Source organism: Diachasma alloeum, unplaced genomic scaffold (assembly GCF_001412515.2).
Source record: "Diachasma alloeum isolate Michigan unplaced genomic scaffold, Dall2.0 Dall_scaffold_00285, whole genome shotgun sequence".
Lineage (NCBI taxonomy): Eukaryota > Metazoa > Arthropoda > Insecta > Hymenoptera > Braconidae > Diachasma > Diachasma alloeum.
Genome location: NW_021680424.1, coordinates 549,875 through 566,914, shown reverse-complemented (window position 1 = coordinate 566,914; position 17,040 = coordinate 549,875). Strand labels below are relative to the sequence as shown.

At 35.9% G+C, this 17,040-nt stretch overlaps 4 protein-coding genes across 4 annotated transcripts in view; all 4 read right to left on the bottom strand.

The window, feature by feature from the left end:
• Window positions 1-4,442, bottom strand: part of LOC107038525 (E3 ubiquitin-protein ligase MYLIP) — a 23,131-nt gene extending 18,689 nt beyond the window's left edge. Inside the window, exon 1 of the mRNA XM_015257674.1 lies at window positions 3,852-4,442. Coding sequence (XP_015113160.1) covers window positions 3,852-3,938 — 87 coding nt within the window. The 5' untranslated portion in view covers window positions 3,939-4,442. The remainder of the gene's footprint in view (window positions 1-3,851) is intronic.
• Window positions 4,443-5,258: 816 nt separating this feature from the next.
• Window positions 5,259-8,098, bottom strand: LOC107038537 (V-type proton ATPase subunit G). The gene is made up of 4 exons (XM_015257697.1): window positions 7,938-8,098; window positions 7,191-7,291; window positions 6,654-6,752; window positions 5,259-6,402 (listed from the first exon to the last, which is right to left on the bottom strand). Exons 1-4 carry the CDS (start codon window positions 8,017-8,019, stop codon window positions 6,328-6,330), a joined length of 357 nt encoding a protein of 118 aa, XP_015113183.1. The 5' UTR covers window positions 8,020-8,098; the 3' UTR covers window positions 5,259-6,327.
• A 438-nt stretch (window positions 8,099-8,536) lies between these two features.
• Window positions 8,537-12,330, bottom strand: LOC107038561 (protein LTV1 homolog). The gene is made up of 5 exons (XM_015257732.2): window positions 12,180-12,330; window positions 10,732-11,505; window positions 9,470-9,769; window positions 8,999-9,253; window positions 8,537-8,896 (listed from the first exon to the last, which is right to left on the bottom strand). Exons 1-5 carry the CDS (start codon window positions 12,180-12,182, stop codon window positions 8,783-8,785), a joined length of 1,446 nt encoding a protein of 481 aa, XP_015113218.1. The 5' UTR covers window positions 12,183-12,330; the 3' UTR covers window positions 8,537-8,782.
• A 1,671-nt stretch (window positions 12,331-14,001) lies between these two features.
• LOC107038566 (enhancer of split mbeta protein) lies at window positions 14,002-15,868 on the bottom strand. Its single transcript, XM_015257738.1, has 4 exons — window positions 15,815-15,868; window positions 15,452-15,541; window positions 14,994-15,269; window positions 14,002-14,298 (listed from the first exon to the last, which is right to left on the bottom strand). The coding sequence occupies exons 1-4, from the start codon at window positions 15,866-15,868 to the stop codon at window positions 14,002-14,004; spliced, it is 717 nt and encodes a 238-aa protein (XP_015113224.1).
• Between the last annotated feature and the right edge of the window lie 1,172 nt (window positions 15,869-17,040).

Below are 17,040 nucleotides of genomic sequence, written 5' to 3'. Positions count from 1 at the left end.
ATCCTCACCTCCTCACTCCCCCCCCTCTCTCTCTCACCCCCTAACCTCCCTCCCCACCCCCCGGTAGACTCCCAAGCGTCTCTTGCGCAAACTTGCGAATAGAATATATTTATCAAGTTTAAAACTTTATGTTAAATGGAAAACATGCTACACTCGGGAGGAAATACATTGGTATCTCACTGCGCTGAGTTTCAATGAGTAGTTCCAGGGGTGAGGTGAGAGGAGGTTTGGGGAATTGGTAGTGTAGATAGGTTGTACATCGATTTCTTTGAGGAGGGTTGGGCGTTAAAACAGCTTTTCTCACGCTTCCCTAAGTTTTCAATTACCGCTCGGGCCAATTCGATTTGGAATTTCTCTCAATTCGCTCACTCCCACTTTAATTGAGAATCTAATGCTTCGGATTGTATCGGAGGCGGGTAGATTTTATTAGGAAAACATAACGGGATTTTTTTTTTAATGGGAAAATTCGACCAATTTTTCGCTACTTTAGGTTTCATTATTCAACTCTTTTTTTCTTTATTTCAATTGCTGATTCTGTTATTGTGATATTCTGTTATGCGAAGGATGAGGTTCTGGTACGCAAAAGTATTCTTTAATTGTTATTAAAAAAATGCGCGTGCACTGTTGAAAAAAATTGGAATTTCATGAATAATTGGCTAGTTAATTTCACTTTGAAATCATAAAATTTCTAAGTTTATAGAAAATCCTGTGAAATTCCAGATTTTTGAGCGAAAGGACGACTAGAATTCCCCAACGTATTTGAGTTTTCAATTTAAAGATGAATATTCAATGCCACATTTCACTGAATTTTCCTAGTTTCTAATAAATTCAATGGAATAACTGCACTGAAATTTACAATTTCCATGAATTTCCCCCTAAAATGTCGAATTTTGAATGCCGAATAGTCATTAGTACGTCACGATCTAATGTTTCCAGAATCTTCCACAGCTCCATCCTCACTACCCACTTTTTTCCCTGATTTTTCATTACTGCCTGTTGAATATTTTTTTGAAATGAGCCCACACTTGACTCTGATCTTTCCACCCCACTGTTAATAAAAACTCCCGGGTTATTTGTGGAGACCGGGATACAGAAAGATATTAATAACAGAGAAGAGGTGCTCCTATAGTTGAATAAATTTAATATCCTGCCATTTCCTCGTTCATATAGAGAGTATTACACTCACCTCTACTAGCAATAAGCCTCCATAGAAATTATAAGTGCAGATGTATTTAATAATTCATAACTCTCTCTCTTGCAATTTAAATAAACACACGTCATCAATAAATCATGAATAATATCAACGATAAGGAATTAATGATAGGTTTACTAAAAAAAAAAAAAAAAAAAAAAATTATGAAGGGGAACGTGATTTATTGCTGTGAAATGATTATAGACCGGATGAATGCGAGAATGATCTCTTCTTCAATTGTTCGGGGGGGGACATGAAATTCATAGATCAATTCGTATAAATCACAAACTTGACTCTCGGCTGAGTTCATGTGCAAGGCCGGATTGTAATGACCACCAATTATCCTCTAATGACACTCGATGATGCATGTGGAGTCTGTGATTATACCCTGTCACGTGCAACCATATGTGATCGTGTATCTTACCGGGTTACTATCAATCTCCCCGGTGTCACCAACTTTTCCACTATTTTTTATTCCCAAGATTCATCACAAACACTCGTCTTTCACACGATAAACCCCGAGAGAAAGGGGCGGAGAAGTTCGGAAAGTTTGAACCGACGAGTGTCAAAGATCGTTAGTGATGCCACTGGCAATTAGAGCTTTAATCGAGTTTTTTTTTTTTTTTCATTAAAAAAAAGTGGAGTTCCTCTCGTGGAGATCTCTAGGGCACTCGGAATTCAAGTATTCAGAAGTTTTAATTAAAACCGAGGTTTTTCGCGGTTTGGGGAATTGTTGAAAACATTCAATCGTGTGTCGTTAAAAGTTTCGGGGGAAAATGTAATTTTTGATGAAATTGGGAATTGAGTTTTTGAATTATTCGGACGATGTGAGGGATTTTTTTCGCTGGGAGCTGAGGGTTTTATTGGAAGCCGATGGTTGTCGATGGATTGAAAAAAAAATCATTAATAGAAATGGAATGGAAAGCTGGTTTAGTTGACCTCGGGGCCACTTCGTAATAATTCATAACGATTTCACAATCGGTTTTTAGAAATAGTTTTTTTTAAAGGAAATTTGGAATTAAGTTTGGGATTATTTTATGAACTTTCGTGTCTTCTTTGAAGGGAATTTAGTAGGAAATGAAGAACGATCTTTCGATTTTTTTCCTCTAAACTTGATGATTTTGGAGTTATTTGCAGGATGAAGTGTGGAAATACTCGGAAATAACATATTTCCTGCTTTTGACAAAAAAATGTTTTATCATTTTCTGGTTTATTTGAGCATTCTGTTATTATTACGGGCTTACTATTCCTTGTTTGCAATGACAGATTGCAGAAAGAAAATTGAAGATGAAATGAAGATGATTGTGTTATTGAAACGAGAAGATTGTCGTTTTTTAAATTAATTCCAAACTCTAAATACTTCGCATTAAATTTAACAAGGCAATTTTTCTCCTTAACCCCATCAACCTTATCTTCCATTAAACCACAGTTTTTTAAAACTGCATTTCCAAATTAATGAATTAACGATCATTTCCTGTTGACACTTATTCGTCAGGAAGTTTCCCCTCCAAAGCCTTCCTAGGCATTCCCTACACTCAAAAATATGCGATTAACAGCGTTAAACGGATATTTTCCCCTCTAAATATTTCCAATCGGATTCGAGCTGCGACGATTAGGGCACCCCTTCCCGATGTTTGCCGCCTCGGCTGGTTGCCCACTCACCAGTATCCACAGTTGCCAGGAAAATACGTTGAAACAAAACCGCAGGTAGTTTGTTGGTGCTTGATACGCCAGAGCAAATTCTCGCTTGTATATCCAGCAGTACCCCGAGCATATAGATAACATTTCTGAAACGGAGCGCGCGGTAACTACCCAGCACAACGAGAGACAAGCGTCGGACCGACCCATGCAAATAAACTGACCCCCAGCCGATTGTTTTACGACCTTTTTCTTCCCGCAATATTAATCAGGGCATTTTGTGTATCCTTTGTGCTATTGTACTCGCTTAAAAATTATATTTATTAACATCGTCCCTTCTCCATTAATTTGGAATTCATCTCAGATTGAAACGAGACATTCTCTTTAATTTCGCTCATTAATTCATAATTAACCCGATTTAGACGAATAAATTTTTATGGTTAAGAGCTCTTGAGATAGCAAAAAGTTAATTTTGTTTTTATGTAAAGTGGTGCCCCTTATTTGTCAAATTTATAAAGAATGGATAAAAAATATATATAAGCCATATATTTTATATATTTTTTTATATATTTTCAAAAATATAAATTTTTTGGGATGTTTATCGAGAAAAAAAATGGTCTATGTATAACTGAAACTGGATTAGTCTTCCTCCCCTATGACAAATTAAAAAACCTCATCCACTCGGCTGTTATCTCCCCTCGTCGGCCCCTAAATTTCCCACTTAAATCTCGAAAACTCACAAAATAACATCTCTCGCATCTGTTGCGCTCCGGACCCCCCACATCGCGAGATAAAAAAAAAACCCACGAAAATATGCCCCCAAACGAGACATCAATATTTCAGTATTCCACCCACTGATTCCCAATCCAACAATATTCTCGCTCCAAACCACGACTCGACCTCGATTCCCCTCGTGAACCCTGGGAAAAGCCTCGACACGTGTGGAAACGAGAGCTGAAATATTCGCTTTGACAAAGAAAACATTCTAAACAATGTGAAAAAAACAAAGAGAATGCTTTACCTTTTCAAGGCACTCCCGTCCGATGGCCCTGGGGTCCACCTGCACCTCGAGAATAACAGAGTTTGCCTGGCTGACGAGACACCACATCGTGAAGGGCCCCCAGAGATGTCGAGTCAAAAAAATTAAATTTAGTCCACCGGAAAAACTTCACTCAACACGAATCACTCGAAATTTCCGCATTCAAAGGATTTTTTTTTTTTTAATGTGAGACAATGGCGCTGAGACCCCTGGAGGAGTCCCAAAAACTTCGAAAAAATTTCCCCTCGACTCGATCGTTCACCCGAATGAATTTTTCAATGAGCAGAAAAAAAATTATTAAAATCCCCGATAATTCATAACTGTCAGGACACTCTCCCCTTTGATATCACCGTATTGATAAAACGTCTGGCGGGATAACAACTCGATAATACGAATTTTTTCAGGTTCCATTTCTCTCCGATCGGCCCGATGATAAATATTAACTGAAAAATCGAGTTATTCAGTCTATTTCGGGGGTTTAAAGTGTTTAAATTCACGGGGGATGTGACGAAACGACGTCTACTGTGTTGTTGCTCTTTATCGAATGGCTGACTTGGAGCTGAGACTCCGACAGTTCTGGTGATAGACGAGGGAATTGAGGGGAGTATCAGCACGACACAGCTGATCCTGTTCCCCCACTTTTTTGTGGATTTTCTGCGCTCTTTCCCCTCGCGCGCATCTCCCACTCTTGGGGAATGGCTTTCGGTGATTGGGGGGCTTGGCGGAGGTGACGGAAAGATGAGCGGGGATTGGCGGGGGCCTGGGGGGTGGGGCAGATCCAGAGGAAATGGGAGTGCGCCCTCTGGGAATTCGATTTATCGGAATTTCTAGTGGATTTGAATTAATTGTTGAGAACGGGACTCTGTTGAGACTGGGGGGTAATTAATTGGGGTTCTGGGGGATTGATAGGGCGGAGGGGAGGGGGATTGTGCATAATGAGGGGAGGTGGAAGACGGGGAACATCGGGGGATTTTTGGGGAATTTATGCTTCTGAATTGAAGAAATAAGTAGAAATAGAGAGGGGTGGAATTTTTTCGTATTAATTTATGAGCATCAGATTAGTTTGGAAATTATTATGGGGGAAATTGAGAAGGTTTGAGTGTTTTGGGTATTTTTTTCCGTCATTTCCTAGATTTCTATAAATTATAATTTTTTTTCGAAATTTATTCCTCTCCAAACCTTTTCGAGACAGTTAAAAAATATGAAATAAAATAAAATGATAAGGTGAAACCACTTCCATCATTTGTTTATATGAAGTCAGTCAGGATTGGAAATTAATTAATCAGGGTTGAGTCGAGGATCCGAAGGGATTGAAAGAGAGAAAAAAGGGAAATCCCTCATAATGAGAGCTTTAAGCGGCTTAGACTAATTAACCCGGATAAATAGTTATTTGTGTTTTTAAATCATTTATTTCGATGCTAATACTGTACAGACAGTCGGCTCATACAGATGTACACACGATTCAGAGAAATCTCCACATTGTTTTTTTTTAACAATACTCCATTAACATTAAGGCGAAAAGAGCTGGGTTAAAGGTATATCGTCCCGAGATCCTCGATTAGTGGGAGCTGACGAGAATCCAGGGAGGCTGTACCGTAAACAATCGATTAATTGATTTACAATTGTCCTCGTAGTAACAGAACAACATGGAATGAAGCCTAATGTAACAACATTCATCTAGATACATGATCCTATAGCCACCACCTTAATTAAAACGTTAAATGAATATTTAAAATTATTTGGAAGAAGATATGAAGCTTTTTATTTCTCCGCATTTGAACATTAAAAATAATTTTTTAATTAAAAAACATTGCACTACTGAAAACTGCGCAAGTCTAAAAGAAATTTGTCAATTTCACTTGAATTTACTTGAATTAAATGTCTTTGGATTTATTTTCTCGTTTGAATTTTCCTGAAGCTGCATAAAATTAATGAAAAACATTATTCATATCTTCTTCAACGATTGAAAATCGCCTTCAAACGTGTCTAGGCCTTGACACGTGGAAACGATTGTTTTTCGTTTTGAAAGTTACATTTATAATATAATCCTTTTAATTACTTAATTAACTAACAGTAATACTCAAACTGTCAACTCATTGTTTCACACCAAAACATTTTCTAAGCGACTGAAACTGATGATTTTTTTCTTTATTGTCTTTAAAGACTTGGATGAAGCCACTGTGTGCTATGGGATAATATAGTTGTATTTTTGTATTGTATTGCATGTTTCGTTCACTAGAGTTTGAGTGTTACTGGCTAGACTACTAAGTGTACAATTCAATAACATTTCATGGTATTTACTTTGCAAATACAATAGATCAACGACGATATATATCCTCTGGGGGAGATATGAGATAAGAGGCGTATTATTCAATTTACATGTAATATTATGATAATTTTTATATATTTTTTTAGGTTTATTTATATTATTAGATTGGTTTGTGAGGCTTTTCGTGGCTTAGGCTTCGATCTGGTAATTTCTGTGCAATTCTGGCTTGATGTTGTACACCAACTGCAGAATCTCTTCTATGACCTGGTCAATAATTTAATTTTTTCATTTTTAGTTTATGAGAGGAAAAAAATCACATGTGAGGTTGCTAAATTAGATGAGTTTGTTGCACTTTATAATTAGGTTTCGGAGAATACTTTTCAATTAATAGACGAAATTGACATATTAGAGAAATCAACAACTCCCTGAGTTTCGCTGTCTTCATTAGATTTAACGGTGTTTTGTGGAAAAATGAAGTGAAAGGCTTTTTTTATAATTTTTCGGGGTTTACTCACCTTATCCTTGTGACCGGCGACACCTTTGTTCATTTCTTCAATCTTGATTTTAGTGTCTGCATCAATGCGTGCTGCCACATCCTCTTTGGAGCCCATATGCTGTTTTAAAATGATTATATGAATTAAATTGTGAAAATTTAGAGGGAGTGAGAGAAAATTTGATGAGTGAAACGAAATTGTTAATAGATATTTATAAACTTCGCTAAAAAAATCTTCAAAGAACCATTTGAAGTTGAAATGAAATTGTTTCGTTCACTCCTGAATTATTTGACTTGATGAGGTATTCTTCTCGCAATATTTTTGCGTTGAATCATGAAAATGAGAAGAAAAAAATGGGAATATAAATCATTAGCAAAGGGTTGAGTGAACTGAACTCGAATTAATTTATTTTTAATTCTTTAAAGAATTAATTTTCATGGAAATAGAAAAAAATCATTTCAATTTGAATTTAATTTCTTCGTTTGCGGTTTCAGCCTCGATTCGTTTTCTCATTGCCAAGTTTTTCAAAAACATTTTCTGAATGTTATTCTGTATTACCTTGGCTTCGAACTCCCTGAACTGCCTCTCTCGTTCTTGCCTGTACTTTTCAATCTCCTCTTGAGCCTCTTCCTTCGCCTGCTTCAATCTGCGAGCTTTGCCTGAACAAAATTTAATCCCTCAATCAATCTAACGTTTTATATAAATGCAAACAATTATGTTCATTCAATTATCAATTTTTATTTTACTTTTTTCTCAATTCCTCTGTTTAATTTCCAAATTTGGGGAAAATTTTGATATAAAAATTCAATTATCATAACAAAAAATTGTTTTCATTCGTAAAACTCAATTCCTTAAATAATATAATTCACCATTTAAACATAAACAATTATTATCATTCAATTACGAATTTTTTTTTCACTTTTTTCTCAATTTTTCTCTCTAATTTCTAATTTTGGAGAAAATTTTTATCCGAAAATTCAATGTTATGGAATTTTTGTGATGGCTATCCCCTCGTGAGTTGATTTGGAGTATCACAAGACTAGCTATCAAGGTTAGACCCACCCAAACTCTCCAACGAACTCCTGAGCGCTCCAAAAACCTTCGACTCCCCCCCAAAAACCCCCCAAACACGTAAAAAACGTTGGAAAAAAATAAATTCGCGAATTGAACAATCACATCGGTTTTTAAATAAATAAGCCACATCCCCGAATACCCCGAGAGCCTCTGACGTACGCAAGAGTCATTCCCAGGCAGTCGGAACCCATAAATATCCAGGGAAAAAAATACGTAGCTCCAGAGACTCACGTTTTCTGGCTTCTGTGACCTTATCCGCTGCTTTTTTCTCAGCTGCCAGGAGCTGCTGGATACCCTGGGTCTGGCTAGCCATCTTTGCACTCGGAGAAGACGAGGAGACGAGTGATTTGGGCTGACGATAATCACGAATCGATCATATGACTCGTGAATTTCGCCTTTCTGATGCTTCGGTAGTGTGGCGCTAGTTTCTGGACTCGCTCACGTGGTTTTTTTTCATTCGAAATGAGACTTTTAGAAAATTCTAGTGAATTAATTTCGAAATTAGGAATTTAAAAAAATTCTTATTTCCTAAAAGAAAATAAGAATTTATCAAGAATTTTTTTTCTAATTTTTTTATTCTTAATTTAACTCCTTATTTAAATGCATAATTACCTAAATTACTGTCAATAATAATTCAGGTAATTACGGATTAGACATAAACTGGGGAAAATTTTAGGGGTGAATTAACGTTTTTTCCATGAGTTTTATTATTTATAAAAAAATTTTCTCTCAAAAATCTGAATTTTGTGATTATTTTTCTCACAATTTTTTTTTTGATTTTGACATTATTGAACCCTAGATAATTATTTGAATAAATAATTTATCATTTTTTAATGATTTAAAATCACTTGGAAACTATTGACAAAATTTTCTGATATTCTGGGCTTTAAACAAACAATATCATTAATTTTTTCATGATTATTTGTACCCATGTACGTAATTAAACATTAGGCATCGATTCAGGGAAAATGTTGAAGCCTATTACCATTTTCTCACATTTTTTATTCATAAAATTTGTATTTAATCAAAAACTCCAAATAGTTTTAAAATGATAAATTAATCCTAAATTATTCCTCTTATAAGATACGATTTCCTTGGACATTCTGTTGATTATTGAGCATGATCTTCTCCTGCCTCTTCTTCTCCTCCTTAAAAGCCTCAGTATTCGCTTTGCGTTCTAGTCTTCGTTCCTGTGGAGATGAAAACGAGTCATGTATGAGCATTTTCAAAATAATTTTGTGATGAGACAACATTTTTTGGAGAAGTTTTTGCCAATTTGGGGTGAAACACACCTTTCTGTATTCCTTTATCGCTCTTTTACGGTCTCTCCTGCCCTCTGGGGTCTCATCCTTGGGTCTGGTGCTCAGAATGCTCAGGGTGGACTTCATGGTCTCAGCAATGGACACTGGACCCACGGGTTTTCCATGGGCTAGGTCGTACTCTCGGTCCAACAGGGCTAGACTCTTCGCTGTCAGTTTCCCAGATTTTTGGTCCAGAACATCTTTGGGGATTCCTGTTTTACTGTGCAATTTTATTTTACCGAGGCCCTGAAATAATCATCATCGTTTCTGTGAAATAATTCTAGATTTATTATAATGATGAGAATTTAGCAAAATTGTTTCAAATAGAGGGAAAATGTTCAAAGTTTTGCAGAAAAAAAGCTTCACTAAACTGTTTAAATCATGAAAAATATTCTAAAAAAATAGCTGCACAAAATTCTCGACATTAAAATCATCTTAAAAATCCCTCTGACCAGTAATTACCTTTGGTTCAACAATCAACTTCGGGTGATTATAGATATTACTGTAAGTGCTCAGCACACTCTCGCAATCCCACTTCTCCTTCTCCCTGGGCTCCACCGCGAGTCTCTCCAGGCCCTCCTCCCCCTCAGAGCTGGACTCGTTGTACTCCAGGATCTTCAACCGATCCTTCATGAGCTTGGTGACGTTCTCGGTGGCCTCCCTCTGCTGTTTCTCAAACTCCTCAGCACACTGTATCACAATGGCTGAATCAGGAGCCACGTAGCCTTCGATTTCCTCGCAATCTAATGCCCCAATCTCCACCTATAACAATTTATTATGCGGCTCCATTTTATTTTTTGATGAGAGAAAAACAGAGACGATTTATTTGACACCTTCAATTAATTATTTCATTCAAAATTGTGCTGATGTTCAATGTTAGAATGTTGTCATTCTTTATTTTCTTTATTTTCATTTTTTTAATGCAGAAAAAATTTACATTTTCATTAAATTTTTGTGTTTTTTATGCAAAAAATATTGATTGGATAAATATTTAAGTGTCATATACTACAGTTGCTCTATACTTTTAGTTAATCACTTGTGTTGTTCATTAATTAACAGCAAAAAACATCAATTAACGCGAAAAAATCATCTTTGCTGATTTCTTTTCATCAGAATAAAAAAATCCTGCCATGAGTATTTCTCAAATTAAAAATATCAAAACGATTTCATTATTAAATTTCATATCTGTTCAATTTACTTCCCTAATTAGGCTTGTCCTGTTAGAAAAAATCAATTGTTGATAAAAAAAATGTCACAAAGAATGGAATAAACAACAGACCTTCAATTAATTATTTCATTCAAAATTGTGCTGATGTTCAATGTTAGAATGTTGTCATTCTTTATTTTCTTTATTTTCATTTTTTAAATGCAGAAAAAATTTACATTTTCATTAAATTTTTGTATTTTTTACGCAAAAAATATTGATTGGATAAATATTTAAGTGTCATATACTACAGTTGTTCTATACTTTTAGTTAATCACTTGTGTTGTTCATTAATTAACAGCAAAAAACATCAATTAACGCGAAAAAATCATCTTTGCTGATTTCTTTTCATCAGAATAAAAAAATCCTGCCATGAGTATTTCTCAAATTAAAAATATCAAAACGATTTCATTATTAATTTCATATCTATTCAATTTACTTCCCTAATTAGGCTTGTCCTGTTAGAAAAAATCAATTGTTGATAAAAAAAATGTCACAAAAAATGGAATAAACAACAGACCTCATCATAAGCAGCAAACATTCTCTCGAATTTGTCATCGAGCAGAGTGAGCTGTTCATTTCTCTTCATGACAGAGCTGGACATGGAGTACTCTGTGAACCTCGATTTAGTCTCCTCGTCCTTGAATGAGAACTGAGGGCCATTGAGACTCCCAACTTCGTCCCTCTCCTCATCGGAGACTGCCATGTGCCCTGACGACACATCAGACTCATCAGCAGAGTCATACTCGTCCTCCTCAGCCTCGTCGAACTCCCCCTCGTCCTCACCCCCATTAGCCAGGGCGAAGAAGTCATCCTCGAGCTGATTCTCGGGGTCATCGTAATCGAAATCGTCGTCCATGGCTGCCACAATGTCGGGATCGAGGTCGATTCTCGGTCCAGATATGGGGGCTGCCTTGTTGAGAAGTCCAACTTTCTCCTCGACATCGGAGGCGAAGACCGAGGAGGGGAGATTGATCTTTTTATCGGCATTCTTCTTGTCGTTGGGATTCTCCACCATGGACCACTCCACTGGGAGTTTGCTGACGTCCTTCAGGTGCTGGAGGTAGTCGTAATCGTCGTCGAAGAAGATGCCATACTTCTGCTGCTCCTCTTTTCGTTTTTGAGGGTCTCCGGATTTCTTGTCGGGCTTTGAGGACTGAGGGGCGTCCACTGGGACGAGAACTCGCTGGGGGGCTGTCTCGTCGGCTGCTAGGGGGTCTTGCTGGGAACGGTGCACCAGGTGGAATGTCACCGAGTTCTTCTTGTCGATGAATTTTTTGGTCTTTCCTTTGGGCTGGGGAATTGAAGATTATTGAGGAATGGAGATTGAGGAGTCGGGGGATTTTTTGTTCTGTCGTAAATTTAAATTTTGGAATTAAAAGGAGATTGGTAGAGGGAAGTTCAATTTTGTTTTCACATGTCGCATCATTTGGTCAGAAGATGTATTTAAAAAATTTCGAAGTGTTTGAAAATCTGGGGATTATTAAGATGAAATAGTATTTTTTTGATTGAATTCTTATTGTCGATGAATTTTTTGGTTTTTCCTTAGACTGGGGAACTGAAGATTATTGAGGAATGCAGATTGAGAAGTCTGGGGGAATTTTTATTCTATCATAAATTTAAACTCCAGAATTAAAACAAGATTAGTAGATTTAGTTGAATGTTTTTTTTCTTATTTTGAGGGTATTTATTCAGAGTTTAAAATGAAACTTGATTCATCAAAATTACATCATTTAGTTGAAATATATTGATGGTTTAAGAAGGTGCATTTTACCGCTCTAGATATATTTTTTTTAATGTAAAAAATTTCTAAAGGAGCTGAGATGGAAAAAACGTCCGAATCCAGTGATTATCAAAATAAAAAAGTCTATTTGTTAATCATTTTAGCACTGAGGGAGTGAATTTCAGTAAACATGGGGTTTCTAACCAATTGGAGTACTAAACCTAATTGTTCTGGCTTTTACTCACCATCTTTGAAGTTTTTCACATGAATTTCAGCGAATTGTCTTCAGGAAATTAATCGATTCGAGTTTATAGAGACAATTGGCGAATTTTCTTCTGAATTATTTAGTTTTTTCTCTTCTTGGGTAGTCAACACGTGTGATCGTACAGCTCTACATCAACCATCTTTGTTTTTGTGGAGGAGTTGAGGGTCACGTGGAGCCCATAATTTTTTAAATGTCCAAAAATGAAAAAGTTTTTATTCACGGTCAAATTTTCAGTGTAAACACAGACCATTTTATCTTTTAAAGGCAAGAGTGCTTTATTAATTCATAATTATGCAGTGTATTTAGTGCACGTGGGCACATTACCAGATGCTTTCCCTCTTTGCCTTCCACCGGTATTGAAGAACTCATTCCTCATTGACGGAAAGATATTTTTAAAAAGTTTCAACGAAACCCGGCGCAGAGACAATTCACAATTTTTCTTCTAAAAAACCTCATTTCCGATATTTTACTGTAAAGTATTCGTCTTAATTTTGTGATAAAATATTGAGAATTAAATTCATTACAACATTACTCTTAAAACGTTAAACTTCTAAATTTAATTCTCAATTTTAAACCGTTCGGAAGCAATGACAAAACATTAAGAAGTAATTCAGTAGCGAAGTGGTAAAACGGTTTAAGTCGACTCATCTCCCAGTTGAGTTTTTGAGGAATATTTCCGAATCTAAGGGAGATAGCGAAATTTTAGTGATTACATTTTTTGTGGCACTCAATCAGCTCTACAAAAAAGGTTATAACAAAAATTTTGCTATCTCCCTTAGGTTTCGAGATATTCATTGAAAACTGGTCAATAGTCAAAATCGACTTGTCCCGTTTTACCACTTCGCTACTGAATTAAAAAGGGGAAATTTTGGGAAAAGTTTCGTAAAGGAATCGAAAAACTATATTTAAAAGAATGCAGATTATTTTTCCCAAATAAATCATAAACACTTGATGATTGATAAAAAATTAGTTTATTTAAATTCACTCATTGCCATGATTAGCCATGTCACTTCATCTTCATCACAGATATATCGCAGTTTTCAATATGACATAAAAATACCCATATTTTGTACACAATAATAATGATGCCTTACTAACTACATTGGTGCTCCTCGCAATCCTATTAACATAAAAAGAGAGAACATATCGAACGATGGAAATTCCTTAAGACAATGTCGGTAGCATAAACTCATTTGAAGTATAAAAAACAGTTACGACGAGTCACAATTAATCATCTATCACTGTGCGGACGATATCCCTGCACTTGTTTTACGTAATTAAAGCCACGTACCAAAGTGAATGCCTCGTGTGATTAAAACAGCAGGCAATTTATTCAATAGTTAAATGATAACTGTTTTTGGAGGATATTTCGGAATCTAAGAGGTAATTTTTCATTTTATTTTTCCCCTTTCTCGTGAATTATTTCAGTTTTCCATCAATTATTTACGAAAATTCATAAAAAACTGGGAATCAATCTTCGAAAATCTGTGAAAAATAAATAAAATCTCTAAAAATACAAAAATTTTCATAAAAAAAGTGATTTTCAATGAAAAAAAAAAGAGAATTATCTGATTTTTCATTCCTCTTGTTTACCAATTCACAACTGTTGATAATTCTTAATAATAATTAATGTAATAATCGTAGAATAACGTATTAAAGCACTTAATGGCCCATAAAAAATGTATCAATAACTCAAAACGAGTCAATAACGTCATAAATGTCCTCTCAACATGAAGAATGTTCAAAAATCCAAACTATTTCATAGATCTCCGCTTAAATGTTAGTGTTTCAAATCACAAGTATTACCAGGGCCTCCACATGGGGTCGTTATCGTCGACCCCTTCCACGTCTATTTCCTCCTCGTCCTCCGTGGGCATCGGTGTTTGTGGCTCACTCCTCTCCCGTGGATTGCACAATTTCTTGGGCGCGGGCTCGAAGGGGATTCCTGGGGCATTAACGAGGGGTGGCGCGGGGGAGAGGCGATGGGGGGAGGCCATCGAGGGGGATGGCATCTCCAGGGACGGAGGACCCGCTGGGGTGAGGGTCAGGTGGGGAGAGGCTATTGGGTTTGGAGACATCAATTCATCTTTTGGTATAATCTGTAAATTAATTGAGGCGACGGGGGAATTAATTTCTTGAAATTTGACGAAATAATTAATCGAGAGTATTGATGATTATGTATTAACAATTTTGATGTCTCTTTCATTGTTATTCATCAATTGTTTATGTTTATAAACTAATGCGAAATGACAGATGATTTAAGTGATTAATTTCAGGGGAGGATTGATTAAAGATTTGGTAATTTTCGATCAATCAATTTATTAAATGAATTGATGAATTCAGAGGGGAAACATGTCAAATTTCTCAATTTACGTTAAATTTACAGTTTCTATTGTTTTTTTTTCATAAAACTTTAAATTAGGAATGAAGAAATTCCTCGTAATTTTCGGTGGACATAGTGCGATAACAATTTCCAATAATTGCAGCTAAAATTTCAGTCAAAAATTTTTAACAGTGCAATAAATTTCACATTGTTAATAATTCTTAATAACAATTAATAATTACAACGTAACAAGATGGGGTTATTGATAAATTATGATTAATTGCATACAATTCATTCATTCATTTATTTGCTCATCTTCCTTCAATCATAATTTACGAATAATTAATTTTCATCGTCAACGGCTCGAAAATCACTTTAATTGTCAAAATACTTTTCCCACAAAACGTGAAACAGTTGATGATTTAATTGCGTCAATTTGCCCGAATGGCCACCTAATTAAGACATTCTTACCTGAATATTTAATTTGCGCATCGACTCGAGTCCCGACGCCAAGTGTCTCGCCAATTTTTCACCCGATTCACCGGGCAATGCTGCGAGGTATCTGCAGGCCTCGGCGGCACAGTGACCAAATCCCGATTGCCATCGGCTCTCGGCAGTGGGGTCCTCGTTCTGAGATACCACTGGTGATAGCCCCGACGACTGGGATGAGTGGAGTCTCTGTATATGACGTACTGTCAGCTCCAGAATATCGGCTTTTTCGAGTTTACTGATGTTTTCGGCCTCGGTCTGTCCATCAAAATCATTGATAATTATTCATGAGCATCAATTAACGAATAATTAATGAGCAATTTTACGGAGGGAATGAAAAATCAACGAAACTGGAGGAGAGGTGACCGATCGATTGAATGATCAGTCGACTGTCTCAGCAATTGTTTCATTAATCAACTGAATGATTAATTAGTACGCACCTCTAGCGCATCAATCATGAGATTCTTAAGTTGCTCGACGGATTTGTTCATTCGAGCTCGTCTCTTTCTCTCCAACGCTGGTTTTGTTATCTAATAAAAAATATTAAAAAAGCATTAAAAAATGAATTAATGGCGGGAAATCATCACCAGAAGATTTAATTAAGGAATTACGAATTAAAAATAGTCGTCAATTGGACAAATCAATGCGTAAAAATTGAAATATTTCACGTTAAAAAATCAGTAATTAACGGCGACACAAATTAATTAAAGCAATTAGAGTTGAGGAATCATTGCAAAGAATGAATCGATGAATTTTCAGTGCTAAAATGTTGGTAATATTAGGAATTTTTTTATTATACTCACCTTTTTGTACTGATAAGTCCTGGAAACTGGATGTGGATAATCGTACGACATCATTGCACGTCTCTCCCCTCAGCAATTAATCCAGAATAATTCCTAATTATCACTTATTCGCGTATTATTTATAAACATAAGTCGATGAATGTCGAATGAGAAGCTATCAATTGAGACTGGAGGGGCTTTGAATGAACGAGTGACGAGCACTTATGGAGATCGAGGGTGAATTAGAACGACGAGTGCTCACTCCATGGAGTCTCTACACCAACTGACTGGATGCTCCGTCAGCCATTCCATCGGAACCCTCCCCTCCGGCCCCGTCCCAAAACTCGGCGTGCTATTCCATTTCAAAATTATCTCTTTTACAATAAAACATCAGACACACGTTCAACTGACAATTACAAACAAATGGAAATGAAAATCGAACATGTCTGTTCATGAATAAAATTAGGAATTTTTTTTCATGAAGGTGAGAAATAAAATCGTTTTGATCTCTCGATTAATTAATTAATTCAGCGATTAATGAATGAATTTATTCGTAAATATATTGATCAATCTTTGTGGTAACAATCCTTCGTTCATTTCGGAACAATTTACATGAAAATGAGAATAAAAATTAAAAATGTGTGTTCATGAACAAAATTCGGAATTATTTTCCTGAAGATAAGAAATCAAATCGATTAATTAATTCATTGATAAATGAATTATTTCAATTAATAATTTATTATTCAACTAATCAATCAATTTTTCTCTCAAACAAATTTTCCATTCACATTTCAACAATTTACATCAGAACGACTTCTGAATTTCTCTTCAACTCACAAGAATTTTAATCTTTCGCTGGCAAAACCTTTTTCAATTCTTGAAACCAATATAATCCACTTCATGCAATTGGCTAAATTAATCAACCAATTAATCATTCAATTCTGCTTGCAAAACCCCTTTTTCCACTGCCTCATCATTTGACACACGAAAAAAAATATTTTCTCCGTTTAAAAATTAATTAACAGTCCGTAATTTATCAAAAGCCCCGGATAATTTTCTCAAAATTGACACATTTCCCACAAGTTTCGAGTTAGCCGTCAGCAATATGTACCTGCGGTCTATCACTCCTTACCACGCGCTCGAGTACCAGGAAGAAAAATAATAATTAGTGATGTCACCGCTCGAGCCGCCTCTCCCGACGAGACCACATATCACTCAACCGCTCTCAACCTTATCAATTGACATGT